At 40.7% G+C, this 16,398-nt stretch overlaps 1 protein-coding gene across 2 annotated transcripts in view; it reads right to left on the bottom strand.

The window, feature by feature from the left end:
* Positions 1 to 16,398, bottom strand: part of si:dkey-112e17.1 (uncharacterized) — an 80,856-nt gene that overhangs the window by 22,552 nt on the left and 41,906 nt on the right. For both annotated transcript variants that reach the window (XM_061907114.1, XM_061907113.1), the window contains exon 2: positions 8,656 to 9,617. In XM_061907114.1, the coding sequence (XP_061763098.1) occupies positions 8,656 to 9,617 (962 nt within the window). The remainder of the gene's footprint in view (positions 1 to 8,655; positions 9,618 to 16,398) is intronic.

Genomic DNA, 16,398 nt, shown 5'->3' with positions numbered 1-16,398 from the left:
ACAGGGGAGAAGAAGACGCTGTCCAAGTGGAGGCACGTAAATAATTTATTTAATCAAAATAAAAAACACAATATACACTTACAATTAGTGCACCAACCACAAAAACCTCCTTTTTTCATGACAAAAACATCCCTTTTTCATGACAAAGGAAAAAAAAAAAAAAGTAATTAGTTGCTATGGCAATCTAATTAGTTACTATGGTCGTCTAATTAGTTACTATTGCAATCTAATTAGTTCCTATGGTCATCTAATTAGTTACTATGGTCGTTTAATTAGTTACTATGGCAATCTAATTAGTTACTATGGTCATCTAATTAGTTACTATGGTCATTTAATTAGTTACTATGGTCGTCTAATTAGTTACTATGGTCATCTAATTAGTTACTATGGTTGTCTAATTAGTTACTATGGCAATCTAATTAATTACTATGGCAATCTAATTAGTTGCTATGGTCATCTAATTAGTTACTATGGTCATGTAATTTATTTACTATGGTCGTCTAATTAGTTACTATGGTCATCTAATTAGTTCCTGTGTCATCTAATTAGTTACTATGGTCGTCTAATTAGTTACTATTGCAATCTAATTAGTTCCTATGGTCATCTAATTAGTTACTATGGTCGTTTAATTAGTTACTATGGCAATCTAATTAGTTACTATGGTCATCTAATTAGTTACTATGGTCATTTAATTAGTTACTATGGTCGTCTAATTAGTTACTATGGTCATCTAATTAGTTACTATGGTTGTCTAATTAGTTACTATGGCAATCTAATTAATTACTATGGCAATCTAATTAGTTGCTATGGTCATCTAATTAGTTACTATGGTCATGTAATTTACTTACTATGGTCGTCTAATTAGTTACTATGGTCATCTAATTAGTTCCTGTGTCATCTAATTAGTTACTATGGTCGTCTAATTAATTACTATGGTCATCTAATTAGTTACTATGTCATCTAATTAGTTACTATGGTCGTCTAATTAGTTACTATGGTCATCTAATTAGTTACTATGTCATCCAATTAGTTACTATGGCAATCTAATTAGTTACTATGGTCATCTAATTAGTTACTATGGTCATTTAATTAGTTACTATGGTCGTCTAATTAGTTACTATGGCAATCTAATTAATTACTATGGCAATCTAATTAGTTGCTATGGTCATCTAATTAGTTACTATGGTCATGTAATTTACTTACTATGGTCGTCTAATTAGTTACTATGGTCATCTAATTAGTTCCTGTGTCATCCAATTAGTTACTATGGTCGTCTAAGTAGTTACTATGGTCATCTAATTAGTTCCTGTGTCATCTAATTAGTTACTATGGTCATCTAATTAATTACTATGGTCATCTAATTAGTTACTATGTCATCCAATTAGTTACTATGGTCGTCTAAGTAGTTACTATGGTCGTCTAATTAGTTACTATGGCAATGTAATTAGTTACTATGGTCATCTAATTAGTTACTATGGTCGTCTAATTAGTTACTATGGTCATCTTAGTCACAGCAGCTCAGAAGAGGCACCATAGTGGATCTAACATAATAGTGAGAGTCCAGTCCATAGTGGATCTAACATAATAGTGAGAGTCCAGTCCATAGTGGATCTAACATAATAGTGAGAGTCCAGTCCATAGTGGATCTAACATAATAGTGAGAGTCCAGTCCATAGTGGATCTAACATAATAGTGAGAGTCCAGTCCATAGTGGATCTAACATAATAGTGAGAGTCCAGTCCATAGTGGATCTAACATAATAGTGTGAGAGTCCAGTCCATAGTGGATCTAACATAATAGTGTGAGAGTCCAGTCCATAGTGGATCTAACATAATAGTGAGAGTCCAGTCCATAGTGGATCTAACATAATAGTGTGAGAGTCCAGTCCATAGTGGATCTAACATAATAGTGTGAGTCCAGTCCATAGTGGATCTAACATAATAGTGAGAGTCCAGTCCATAGTGGATCTAACATAATAGTGTGAGAGTCCAGTCCATAGTGGATCTAACATAATAGTGAGAGTCCAGTCCATAGTGGATCTAACATAATAGTGAGAGTCCAGTCCATAGTGGATCTAACATAATAGTGAGAGTCCAGTCCATAGTGGATCTAACATAATAGTGAGAGTCCAGTCCATAGTGGATCCAACATAATAATGAGAGTCCAGTCCATAGTGGATCTAACATAATAGTGAGAGCCCAGTCCATACTGGATCTAACATAATAGTGAGAGTCCAGTCCATAGTGGATCTAACATAATAGTGTGAGAGTCCAGTCCATAGTGGATCTAACATAATAGTGAGAGTCCAGTCCATAGTGGATCTAACATAATAGTGAGAGTCCAGTCCATAGTGGATCTAACATAATAGTGTGAGAGTCCAGTCCATAGTGGATCTAACATAATAGTGCGAGAGTCCAGTCCATAGTGGATCTAACATAATAGTGCGAGAGTCCAGTCCATAGTGGATCTAACATAATAGTGAGAGTACAGTCCATAGTGGATCTAACATAATAGTGAGAGTCCAGTCCATAGTGGATCTAACATAATAGTGAGAGTCCAGTCCATAGTGGATCTCGCATAATAGTGAGAGTCCAGTCCATAGTGGGTCTAGCATAATAGTGAGAGTCCAGTCCATAGTGGATCTAACATAATAGTGTGAGAGTCCAGGCCATAGTGGATCTAACATAATAGTGAGAGTCCAGTCCATAGTGGATCTAACATAATACTGTGAGAGTCCAGTCCATAGTGGATCTAACATAATAGTGAGAGTCCAGTCCATAGTGGATCCAACATAATAGTGTGAGAAATAAATCTCCATCTTAAAGTGTGTGTTTTGATTGTCAGTTCTGTTTTTGTCTCTTTCTTCCCTCCAGCTGCGCCAAAGAAGCATGCAGAAATAGTCAAACAAGTACCCACTTATTAAAAAATGCTCTTGCAACTGAGTGAGCACATTACCCCCCACGGGGCCACTGAGGGCGACCCCTGCTGTGACTCGCTCCCACCTTTGCTTCTCTTCTTACCAGACAGCTCGGGAGTTTAATCTCAATGATTTGCAACATGCAAGATCTCGCTTTTCTTACTCGTGACTCACGTGAACTCATCACAATTTAATTGTATTTAAACGAGGAAAAGTGCGCTGGTGTTTCCTCCTCATTTTATTGAACACGTGTTCCCAATTTCCCACAACCTGAGGCGTTACAATACTGACAAATTACACTAATAAAAAGAACACAAATCCTGAACAGTTGGTTGTTGTTGTTCCCCAACAAAGACAATTACATGGATGAGTCACCTTCTTTAAACACATTTTTATCACAAACCTACAAACCCTGTTTCCATATGAGTTGGGAAATTGTGTTAGATGTAAATATAAACGGAATACATCCATCCATCCATTTTCTACCGCTTATTCCCTTTTGGGGTCACAATGATTTGCAAATCATTTTCAACCCATATTCATAAGACAACATATTTGATGTTCAAACTCATAAACTTAATTTTTTTTTTGCAAATAATAATTGACTTAGAATTTCATGGCTGCAACACGTGCCAAAGTAGTTGGGAAAGGGCATGTTCACCACTGTGTTACATCACCTTTTCTTTTAACAACACTCAATAAACGTTTGGGAACTGAGGAAACTAATTGTTGAAGCTTTGAAAGTGGAATTCTTTCCCATTCTTGTTTTATGTAGAGCTTCAGTCGTTCAACAGTCCGGGGTCTCCGCTGTCGTATTTTACGCTTCATAATGCGCCACACATTTTCCATGGGAGACAGGTCTGGACTGCAGGCGGGCCAGGAAAGTACCCACACTCTTTTTTTTTACAAAGCCACGCTGTTGTAACATGTGCTGAATGTGCCTTGGCATTGTCTTGCTGAAATAAGCAGGGGCGTCCTTGAAAAAGACGGCGCTCAGGTGGCAGCATATGTTGTTCCAAAAGCTGTATGTACCTTTCAGCATTAATGGTGCCTTCACAGATGTGTAAGTTACCCATGCCTTGGGCACTAATGCACCCCCATACCATCACACATGCTGGCTTTTCAACTTTGCGTCGATAACAGTCTGGATGGTTCGCTTCCCCTTTGGTCCGGATGACACCATGTCGAATATTTCCAAAAACTATTTGAAATGTGGACTCGACAGACTACAGAACACTTTTACACTTTGCATCAGTCCATCTTAGATGATCTCGGGCCCAGAGAAGCCGGCATCGTTTCTGGATGTTGTTGATAAATGGCTTTCGCTTTGTATAGTAGAGCTTTAACTTGCACTTACAGATGTAGCGACCAACTGTGTTTAGTGACATAAGTTTTCTGAAGTGTTCCTGAGCCCATGTGGTGATATCCTTTAGAGATTGATGTCGGTTTTTGATACAGTGCCGTCTGAGGGATCGAAGGTCACGATCATTCAATGTTGGTTTCCGGCCATGCTGCTTACGTGGAGTGATTTCTCCAGATTCTCTGAACCTTTTGATGATATTATGGAGCGTAGATGTTGAAATCCCTAAATTTCTTGCAATTGCACTTTGAGAAAGGTTGTTCTTAAACTGTTTGACTATTTGCTCACGCAGTTGTGGGCAAAGGGGTGTACCTCGCCCCATCCTTTCTTGTGAAAGACTGAGCATTTTTTTTGGGAAGCTGTTTTTATACCCAATCATGGCACCCACCTGTTCCCAATTAGCCTGCACACCTGTGGGATGTTCCAAATAAGTGTTTGATGAGCGTTCCTCAACTTTATCAGTATTTATTTCCACCTTTCCTAACTTCTTTGTCACGTGTTGCTGGCATCAAGTCTAAAGTTAATGATTTGAACATCAAATATGTTGTCTTTGTAGCATATTCAACTGAATATGGGTTGAAAAGGATTTGCAAATCATTGTATTCTGTTTATATTTACATCTAACACAATTTCCCAACTCATATGGAAACAGGGTTTGTATAAATTCTCTCAGTTTTCGTCCTGATTGTCCACCGGAATGAGCAAGGAAGTTAATCACACGCCTCGACAACAATGTTACCGGCGCCGACCTCATTGCACGCGCTTGTGCCTTTTCGCCCTCCCGCTTTCACTTTCATGCAGCCGCGTTTTTTTTTTTTTTTGCGTGCTGAAATGGAGGCCAGGTGCTGCACCTTGAATGCCCGCCCCAGTGACTAGGGTGAGAGTGCACCACCACATCAAGGGAGCCGCACAGTTGCTGCCAAACCCGACCAATCATCAAAGGTCACCACATCACCAACCGGAGACTTCCAGCTGAGTCAACATCACAAATTGGTGGCTGCGAATGTGCAGCATTTACTGTTAGACCAGCCTGTCCTCAATACCAAAATACATAAAAGGCATGACTTCTTCTAAAAAAAAAAAAAAAAATTCAAATTCCTCAGCTGGGTACACCACACCAAAAGGGACAAGCGGTAGGAAAATGGATGGATGGACTGAATAGTTATTTATGCATTCAGCCTGATGCTAGCATTTTAAAGAAGGATATTTTACTATCAATCCACCTAATGAATAAATAAAACATACTTCTGACGCCACCATAAGTAGCGTGTTTTCCAAACAGAAAGCCACTGATTTATCCTACGCTTTGTACACTGCGGCTTATAAAAAGGTGAGGTTAATTTATTGATTTTTCTTCGCAAACGCCCACAATGTTTTGTATTTAACAAATGTTTTTTTTTTTATAAAACACAAACATAGACAATAAAAATGTGTGTTATTGTTTTAAGATATGGCGCCATCTTTTGGACAAGTCCACACTTGCGAATGTGCAGGATTTACTGTTAGACCAGCCTGTCCTCAATCCAAAAATACATAAATGGTATGACGTCTTCTAAAAAAAAACCTAAAAATTAAAAAAATACACTTTTTTCCTCAGCTGCACACAGGCGGAAGGCTGGGTACACCACACCAAAAGGGACAAGCGGTAGAAAAATGGACGGATGGGCTGAATAGTTATTTATGCTTTCAGCCTGATGCTAGCATATTTTACTATCAATCCACCTAATGAATAAATAAAACATACTTCTGACACCACCATAAGTAGCGTGTTTTGCAAACAATAAGCCACTGCTTTTTTCCTACGCTTTGTACACTGCGGCTTATAAAACGGTGAAGCAAATTTATGGATTTTTCTTCGCAGACGCCCATAATAATTTTTATTCAACGCATTTTTTTGTTATAAAACACAGACCGAGACACTGAAAATGTGTGTTATTGTTTTGAGATCTGGCGCCATCTTTTGGACAAGTCCACACCTGCGAATGTGCAGGATTTACTGTTAGACCAGCCTGTCCTCAATCCGAAAATAGTATGACTTCTTCTGAAAAAAATTTAAAAATAATTCAAAAAATACACTTATTTCCTCAGCTGCACACGGGCGGAAGGCTGGGTACACCACACCAAAAGGGACAAGCGGTAGAATATGGATGGATGGACTGAATAGTTATTTATGCTTTCAGCCTGATGCTAGCATATAAAGCAGGATATTTTACTATCAATCCACCTAATGAATAAATAAAACATACTTCTGACACCACCATAAGTAGCGTGTTTTCCAAACAATAAGCCACTGCTTTTTTCCTACGCTTTGTACACTGCGGCTTATAAAACGGTGAAGCAAATTTATGGATTTTTCTTCGCAAACAGCCATAATATTTTTATTCAACACATTTTTTTGTTATAAAACACAGACGGAGACACCGAAAATGTGTGTTATTGTTTTGAGATCTGGCGCCATCTTTTGGACAAGTCCACACCTGCGAATGTGCAGGATTTACTGTTGGACCAGCCTGTCCTCAATCCGAAAATAGTATGACTTCTTCTGAAAAAAATAAAAAAATAATTCAAAAAATACACTTATTTCCTCAGCTGCAAACAGGCGGAAGGCAGGGTACACCACACCAAAAGGGACAAGCGGTAGAAAAATAGATGGATGGACTGAATAGTTATTTATGCTTTCAGCCTGATGCTAGCATTTTAAAGCAGGATATTTTACTATCAATCCGCCTAATGAATAAATAAAACATACTTCTGATGCCACCATAAGTAGCGTGTTTTCCAAACAATAAGCCACTGCTTTTTTTCCTACGCTTTGTACACTGCGGCTTATAAAACGGTGAAGCAAATTTATGGATTTTTCTTCGCAAACGCCCATAATGTTTTTTATTCAACACATTTTTTTGTTATAAAACACAGACGGAGACACTGAAAACGTGTGTTATTGTTTTGAGATCTGGCGCCATCTTTTGGACAAGTCCACACCTGTGAATGTGCAGGATTTACTGTTAGACCAGCCCGTCCTCAATACCAAAATACATAAATGGTATGACTTCTTCTAAAAAAAATTTATATATATATATAAAAAATACACTTTTTTCCTCAGCTGCACACGGGCGGAAGGCAGGGTACACCTCCCCAAAAGGGACAAGTGGTAGAAATATGGATGGATGGACTGAACAGTTATTTATGCATTCAGCCTGATACTAGCATTTTAAAGCAGGATATTTTACTATTAATCCACCTAATGAATAAATAAAACATACTTCTGACGCCACCATACGTAGCATGTTTTCCAAACAGTAAGCCACTGCTTTTTTCCTACGCTTTGTACACTGCGGCTTATAAAACGGTGAGGCCAATTTATGGATTTTTCTTTGCTAATGCCCATAATGTTTTGTATTTAACACATTTTTTTTTTATAAAACACAAACATTGACAATAAAAATGTGTGTTATTATTTTAAAATCTGGCGCCATCTTTTGGACAATTTCACCCAGCTTGTGGGTCCATGACGATGACTTCTGTTTTGTTTGATCAGCCATTTCACTACCGTATGACAGGCACTGTTTGGCAATATTTAAGGCATGAAAATAAATGGCATATTGAAAAAGGCAAGACTTCCGTAGTGTTTTGTTTGATCAGCCATTTTACTACCGTATGACAGGCACTGTTTGGAAGTATTTAAGGCATGAAAATAAATGGCATATTAAAAAAGGTAAAACTTCCGTAGTGTTTTCAGATCAACTTGGGCGATGCGAATTGAATGCGTTGTTACATGGGTTGGTCTCCCAAAGCTTTGGAATAACATGTCAAAATACCTATTCTGTCTGGGATTCATTTAAAATCAGCTTATGTGTCATCAAAAGAACTTGGGGTTGACCAGCAACTTAAATTCCCTCGGAAGAACATCTAGTCCAAACGCGACAATTTATGGGGGCTTTCGCTGAGAATTGGACATTTTTTGCACTCTTTTGGACAGACTCACTTGGCCAACACATAAATCAAGGTAAGCAGAGCCTATTTTTCTAAAAATCTGCATTAGGAGTCTGTCCTGAAGTCTGTAAGTCAAACACTGTTTTGTACCCCAGACACAGAGTGGTGATTTTGATAGATTGGTTGCATTTTTGCCTGGTCCGCCTCTACATAATAGTTGTCAAGAGTGATCAACTCAGGTCATTGTCTTCGGACTACAGTGACGGGCTGTTTCATTGAAGACTGAACTAATAGTGACTAATGGAACTAATAGTGGTTGGAGCAACAAGTATGTGCTCCAATCACTCTATCACAAAAAAATAATGGTTGTAGAAACGACTGTACCTAAAGAATTCAATGTCCATACAGGTGGAAGGATGAAGTTTGTCAGAAGAAGTGCTTTTACCTGAACACAACACAGACGGCAGTAGTGAGTATCAAAGCGAAGAAGGCAGCTCCACTCACAGCGGCCAGCAGAGAGTCTGCCCTGGTGGATGCGGAAGTGAAGCTCCGCCGTTCCCCCACCGGTTTGGTCACGTTGTTGTAGTGGAAGAGGAGGGCAAAGCCCCGCCCCCAATGAGTGGTAGTGATAAGCTCCATGATCACCTCCACCATCTCCTGGCTGGAGCCAAAAACCAGCTGGCTGCTGGGCGGTCGGTTGGAGCCACAGAATCTTGAGGAGAAGGTGATGAGGTCTGAGATATAGAGGACATCATGGGGGCAGGCGTCCAGGACCGACTGCTGGGTTCCAGGGCTCGCAGCCGGAGTGTCAGTGGATTGTAGCGAGGCAACGGTGGTATCCGCCATGGACATCCTTGGTTTGGAACTAGGGTCGGGCTCTGCCTTAAGTCGAGGGGAGGAAGCCGTGTTGAAGGCCCTATCTTCATAGGACGGCGCTCCAGGAAGGAGGAGAGAGGCCGGTGGAGGCGACATAAGGCCAGAAGAACCATTTACAGATCTTTTGGCGGAGTTTGAGACTTTGGCTGTTTTTGTGGACCGTTCTTGGACCACCGCCTGCTCCATCTCACCGTCCCGAGAGGACTTCTGGATATTTTTGGCCTCCCCCTGATCCGCCACGTCTCTTTCTGCCGCCGAAGCTCCGTCGAGTTGGAACCCGTAAGGTGTGAACGTCAGCTCGTCTTCTCCATTGTCCCCTTCATAATTGGAAATGACGGAGTACTGTGCGGTGGACTCGTGGCTTTCAAACACGTCAAAGTCAAATATCTCAAGTATGAGCTGATAATCGACAGGTACGAAGAACTGCCAAACACAGTGGGTCCCGGAAGAGTAGTTGTAGGGGAAGCCAGGGGAGAGAATCAGTCCTTGGGCATCCACCACATCCACCTTGGCACCACAGTCAAAGTATACCTGCAAAAGAAATGACTGTATTTACCGACTACAAGGCACTTAGATTCCTTTCTCAAAACTCAACCCGATCCACCTTTAAAACGTATTTATTCTGGTAGAGCTTAGTCTGGTTGTAAGAATGTTAAGTTCAACTAGTAGATGGCAGTCACACATAAGTAACACGTGTGAACCGCTGGTTGACGCCTGTTCAGCAAATGACACGAGAAAGTACAAGACCAAAACGTTGATGTTTCATTGAGAATAGAGAACATCTTACGCTGCGCTCAAAAATCCGTCAAAACATTTCAGTACAACTTTGGTAAGCTGCGAAGCCGCATCGCTTGATGGATCGTCGAAACATTTTGGCTAATCTTGTCCGAAGTGCTGTGCTTCAACTGTGCGTATTATTATCGTGTGTCCTGGGCATGGCGTTAAAGTGCATCTGTAGTGGGTCATTTCCGTCCTGAATCAGTTTTGGGTAACTTTTACCTAGATACATTGGGAAGGACACGACATGAGAGGTCAAGTCACCTCGAACATTGGACAGTTACATAAGTTGTTATGATAGAAATCAGGTCATCATGGAGCGTATAAATAAGAAGGGAAGACCGAGCCTGTTGTGCGCTCTTTCTTAATTCCTTTCACGAGGGTTCACCATCTTTCGTTGTCCGTGTTAACATATTGAGTCAATCCAACTTTGTACCATCTGATTATGAGTAATTAAAACTGTCGTAACAAACTCTCTTTTGTTCCTGTTTAAGATTCGGACTTTTCGACCACGTAAAATTGGCGTCACGGACAGGATGAACCATGAATTGATTAACGTTGAAAAACTTATTGGGGTGTTACCATTTAGTGGTCAATTGTACGGAATATGTACTGTACTGTGCAATCTACTAATAAAAGTATCAATCAATCAATCAATCAATCATGAGGCCCCGGGTTAAATCCCCGACATTTCTACCACATAAAATTGGCGTCACGAACATCTGGGTAAGCGCGCTGCGATCAACATCCAGGAACAGGGTCTCTCGGGGCAGACAGGGTTCCACGGTACCAAAGGTAAGCAATTTTGCTTAAATGGGTAAAACCTGTCTGTCTGGAGATGGTCCGGACTGGTGAGACTAAATACTGAACCGATTTTTCTGCAGAAAATAGGTTTAGTCGGGCGGTATAGCTCGGTTGGTAGAGTGGCCGTGCCAGCAACTTGAGGGTTGCAGGTTCGATTCCCGCTTCCGCCATCCTAGTCACTGCCGTTGTGTCCTTGGGCAAGACACTTTACCCACCTGCTCCCAGTGCCACCCACACTGGTTTAAATGTAACTTAGATATTGGGTTTCACTATGTAAAGCGCTTTGAGTCACTAGAGAAAAGCGCTATATAAATATAATTCACTTCAGTTCAGTTCAGAGCTCTCCCAAAAACAACCTGTATCGGGGTGTGTAGTGTTGGATTGGATTGATATTTATATGTTATCATATTGTCTGTGTGTTTGTTGAAACACTAACATTAATTATCTATGAATGAAGAAAACTTGCGATTATTAACGATAAAGGGGAACTAATGAATAGAACTGGTGGTTTAGGAACCATCGAAGCATAAACTATTTGAGACAAAAACGTTTCTTAACTTTTTCTTCTTCTTCTGCGAGGATACAGCTTAAGTATGTTTAAATAGATGCGGGTACATTTGACTATTACAAAAAAGTATTGAAAAGTTTATGAAAGTGCGACACATCTGTCTTGGTGGAGCTGTAGCGGAGAAAAGCCCATTTTTTAGAGACCTTTTCAGAAATTACAACTGTAACCCCAGGTGGTCCTTGGCAAAGGCCTAGTACCTGACTGCCCCCTAGCCAGGGATCAATCAATCAATCAATCAATGTTTATTTATATAGCCCCAAATCACAAATGTCTCAAAGGACTGCACAAATCATTACGACTGCAACATCCTCGGAAGAACCCACAAAAGGGCAAGGAAAACTCACACCCAGTGGGCAGGGAGAATTCACATCCAGTGGGATGCCAGTGACAATGCTGACTATGAGAAACCTTGGAGAGGACCTCAGATGTTGGCAACCCCCCCCCCCTCTAGGGGACAGAAAGCAATGGACGTCGAGCGGGTCTAACATGATACTGTGAAAGTTCAACCCATAGTGGCGAGAGTTCAGTTCAAGCAGATCCAAGACAGCAGCGAGAGTCCCGTCCACAGGAAACCATCTCAAGCGGAGGCGGATCAGCAGCGTAGAGATGTCCCCAACCGATACACAGGCGAGCGGTCCATCCTGGGTCCCGACGAGCGGTCCATCCTGGCTCTCGACTCTGGACAGCCAGTACTTCATCCATGGTCATCGGACCGGACCCCCTCCACAAGGGAGGGGGGGGACATAGGAGAAAAAAGAAAAGAAGCGGCAGATCAACTGGTCTAAAAAGGAGGTCTATTTAAAGGCTAGAGTATACAAATGAGTTTTAAGGTGAGACTTAAATGCTTCTACTGTGGTGGCATCTCGAACTGTTACCGGGAGGGCATTCTAGAGTACTGGAGCCCGAACGGAAAACGCTCTACAGCCCGCAGACTTTTTTTGGGCTCTAGGAATCACTAATAAGCCGGAGTCTTTTGAACGCAGATTTCTTGCCGGGACATATGGTACAATACAATCGGCAAGATAGGATGGAGCTAGACCGTGTAGTATTTTATACGTAAGTAGTAAAACCTTAAAGTCACATCTTAAGTGCACAGGAAGCCAGTGCAGGTGAGCCAGTATAGGTATATATGTATGTATATATGTATATAAAGGTATATACAGTATAGGTATATATGTATGTATATATGTATATAAAGGTATATACAGTATAGGTATATATGTATGTATATATGTATATAAAGGTATATACAGTATAGGTATATATGTATGTATATATGTATATAAAGGTATATACAGTATAGGTATATATGTATGTATATATGTATATAAAGGTATATACAGTACAGGTATATATGTATGTATATATGTATATAAAGGTATATACAGTACAGGCGTAATATGATCAAAACTTTCTTGTTCTTGTCAAAAGTCTAGCAGCCGCATTTTGTACCAACTGTAATCTTTTAATGCTAGACATAGGGAGACCCGAAAATAATACGTTACAGTAATCGAGACGAGACGTAACAAACGCATGGATAATGATCTCGGATACGGTGAAGACCTCAACGGCGGAGACGGTAGATGTAAGAACTACCACAACGATGGCGGAAGAAGGCACCCCCACATCCATGTGGGCCCAGTTATGGGGAAATAACAACCCAAGACCTCAATGGATGATTGCTAACCCTATGGAGCGTCACAACGACTGTGATGGTGGGAGAAGGCTGCAGCAGAAAAGGGTCCCCAGTCGTCTTGGACTCCATGCCACTGGACCCTAACCCGGATCTGTCAAGGATCCTGTGGTGACTGTCTATAAACCAGTCTCCCCACGTTGAACTAAGTCTCGCACAGGCATCCTCCTTAAAGGGATACACCCCTACCAGGAGGATCGTCATACTCGCTTCGAGTGACCGCCGATGATAATGATGATTATTATTATGGTGTGTGTATGTAAGGACTAGTGTTCAGATACCAATATTTTGGTACTGGTACCAAAATGTATTTTGGTACTTTTTGATACTTTCCTAAATAAAGAGGACCACAAAAAATTGCATTATTGGCTTTATTTTAACAAAATATCTTACGGTAAATCAAACATATGTTGATTATGGCAAGTTTGTCCTTAAATAAAATAGTGAATATACAAGACAACTTGTCTTATATTAGGAAGTAAACAAACTAATTAGTTTGCTGACATATGCAGTAACATGCAGTCATTTTCCATTCTATTATTTTGTAAACATTAAGGACAAGCTGTAAAAAATAATTATTAATCTACTTATTCATTTACAGTTAATATCTGCTTACTTTCCCTTTTAACATGTTCTGTAAAAATGTAATAATCACTTATTCTTCTGTTGTTTGATTAGTTTTTGACGATACCACAAATTCAGGTATCGATCCGATACCAAGTAGTTACAGGATCATACATTGGTCATATTCAAAGTCCTCATGTGTCCAGGGACGTATTTCCTGAGTTTATAAAAATAATATACATTTTGTGATGCTAAAAAATATTGGTATAATCATAGTAGTTTCAACTAAGTACGCTCCTGTACTATAAATTAAAATACACAGCATAAGTAAAAGAAATTAAATGAACTCAAATATACCTACAAACGAGGTATAATGATGCTAGCCTAAATAGCATGTTAGCATGGATTATTAGCAAGTCAATAACATCGACAAAGCTCACCTTTGTGCATTCACGCACAGCATAAAAAGTTTGGTGGACAAAATGCAAAGGTAGTGGCGTAAATCACGTCTTTCCATGGCAGCGACGGAGAAAGTTGTACATGTAAACAAACTACGGTGAGTTCGAGAACCGCCAAAATTAGTAGGACAAAACGGCGCCGGCCAAATACTGTCATAAGTGAAGCATGAACACAAACATATTAAAGAGTGGGCTTTCTAATCATTAGGAAGGTGACTCACATTAGCCGCATCTTCCAAGTGTTTGTGATCATCTTTAAAATCCTAAAAATAAAAAAAAACACGTTGGTTCTAGTGTCGCGTAATGATTGTGAATGATAGGCAAAATTCTCCAAAAAAGCATAAGAAAAGGGAAGAGTTTGGGAACAACAGCAACTCAGCCGCCAGGTTGTAGGCTCCGTAAACTGACAGAAAGGGGTCAATCGATACTGAAGTGCATAGTGCAAAGACTTTCTGCACAGTCAGTTGCTACAGACCTCCAAACATCATGTGACCTTCCAATTAGCCCACGTACAGTACGCAGAGAGCTTCACGGAATGGGTTTTCATGGCCAGGCAGCTGCATCTAAGCCATACATCACCAAGTGTGGGATGCAGTAGTGTAAACCACGTCGCCACTGGACTCTAGAGCAGTGGAGACGCCTTCTCTAAACTGATGAATCCCGCTTTTCCATCTGGCAATCTGATGGACCAGTCTGGGTTTGGAGGTTGCCAGGAGAACGCTACATTTCGGACTGCATTGTGCCAAAAGTGGAATTTGGTGGAGGAGGGTTGTTTTTCAGGAGTTGGGCCTGGCCCCCTTAGTTCCAGTGAAATAGATACCAAAACATTTTGGAAAATTCCACGCTCCCAACTTTGTGGGAACAGTTTGGAGCGGGCCCCTTCTTCTTCCAACATAACTGTGCACCAGTGCACAAAGCAAGGTCCATAAAGACAAGGATGACAGAGTCTGGTGTGGATGAACTTGACTGGCCTGCACAGAGTCCTGACCTGAAACCCGATAGAACACCTTTGGGATGAATTAAAACGGAGACTGAGAGCCAGGACTTCTCCACCAACCTTGTGGACAGCCTTCCCAGAAGAGTTGAAGCTGTAAAAGCTGCAAAAGGTCATATTGAACCCTATGGGTTAGGAACTGGATGTCACTTCAAGTTCATACGTGAGTCAAGGCAGGTGGACAAAAACTTTTGGCAATATAGTGTATTTGAATCCAAGTACTTTGAACCTTTCCTCCCCAACACAAATCCCGGTCTCAAATGGCTCTCTTCCACTTTAGTCCAGTCTTTATCACAAGTACCCCCCCCTGGCCCTCAGGTGGTATCGGGGGTTTGGACGTCTGTGTCATTCCCACGGACACAACTTAAGAATTCATAAACACAAGGTCTGTTACACACATATGCCTCCGCTTAGGGCCCCGGGTCCCCGCCATCCCCACACACCTGTAAAGAATTATAGCCCCTCTTGTTTGAAGAAATGGCCTCCCTCGGGTCACCTAAACAACCCACACGGGAGAAAACACGGACTTGGGAATAAAGGCAGAGCAGCCGGGTTGAAGAGTTCAGTTGCAAGCTGCTTCATATTAAGAAGTAGTTCCACCTCAATCGAATGCACTATTTGCTAATATGGAAGCTGGATGCTATTAAATCCTCATGTTAGCACAGTGGTTGTCAATTATTTACAGTCATGATCTCAAAACAGGTCATGACTCTGTTGATTGAATTAATATTGAAAACCTGATCATATTTATTTATTCATCTGTATGTCCTAAAACACTTACTTCAAAACAGAGGTGATTGTACTTAAGGATATTTTTATACCGTATTTCCTTGAATTGCCGCCGGGTATATAGTATGCGCCTGACTAGAATTACTGCCGGGTCAAACTCGTTTCGCAAAATAATTAGCGCATGCTTAGCATTACTGCCGGCTCAGGATTAACGCCGGGTCAAACTCGTTTCGCAAAATATAATTTTTATTAGCGCATGTCTAAAATTTCCCCCGGGTCAAACTCGTCACGTCACGAGTGACACTTCACCTGTCATCATTTTCAAAATGGAGGAGGCTGATTTCAATCATTTGAAATCGCATAAAGGGAAGAAGATTAAGAGCTATTCAGTAGGATTTAAGGTCCAAGCTATTGAATATGCTAAAAAGAACAGTTAGCAGTTATGTTTTATTAACATACCGTAGCTGCGTGTGTCAAATATGAGTCATTAAATGACTCCCGCCTCCTGGTGGTAGAGGGCGCTAGCGATCCTTCTTGCGACGACTCGGCTGCAGAAGAAGTGACAACAAGCAGCGATCCTTTATTTTTTCCTCTCGCTTGCACTTTTAACATGGAGGATTACATATCTAAAATGAAACGGTTTTCTAAACTGGACTTTCAATCGAAGCAGGAGGTAATAAAGGAAGATCTCCATCGAGACAGAGAGACTTTTAAAACTGAAGAAA

This window comes from Nerophis ophidion, linkage group LG07 (genome assembly GCF_033978795.1).
Source record: "Nerophis ophidion isolate RoL-2023_Sa linkage group LG07, RoL_Noph_v1.0, whole genome shotgun sequence".
Classification (NCBI taxonomy): Eukaryota; Metazoa; Chordata; class Actinopteri; order Syngnathiformes; family Syngnathidae; genus Nerophis; species Nerophis ophidion.
The sequence above is the reverse complement of the archived record's forward strand: the minus strand, read 5'-3'. Positions and strand labels throughout refer to the sequence as shown.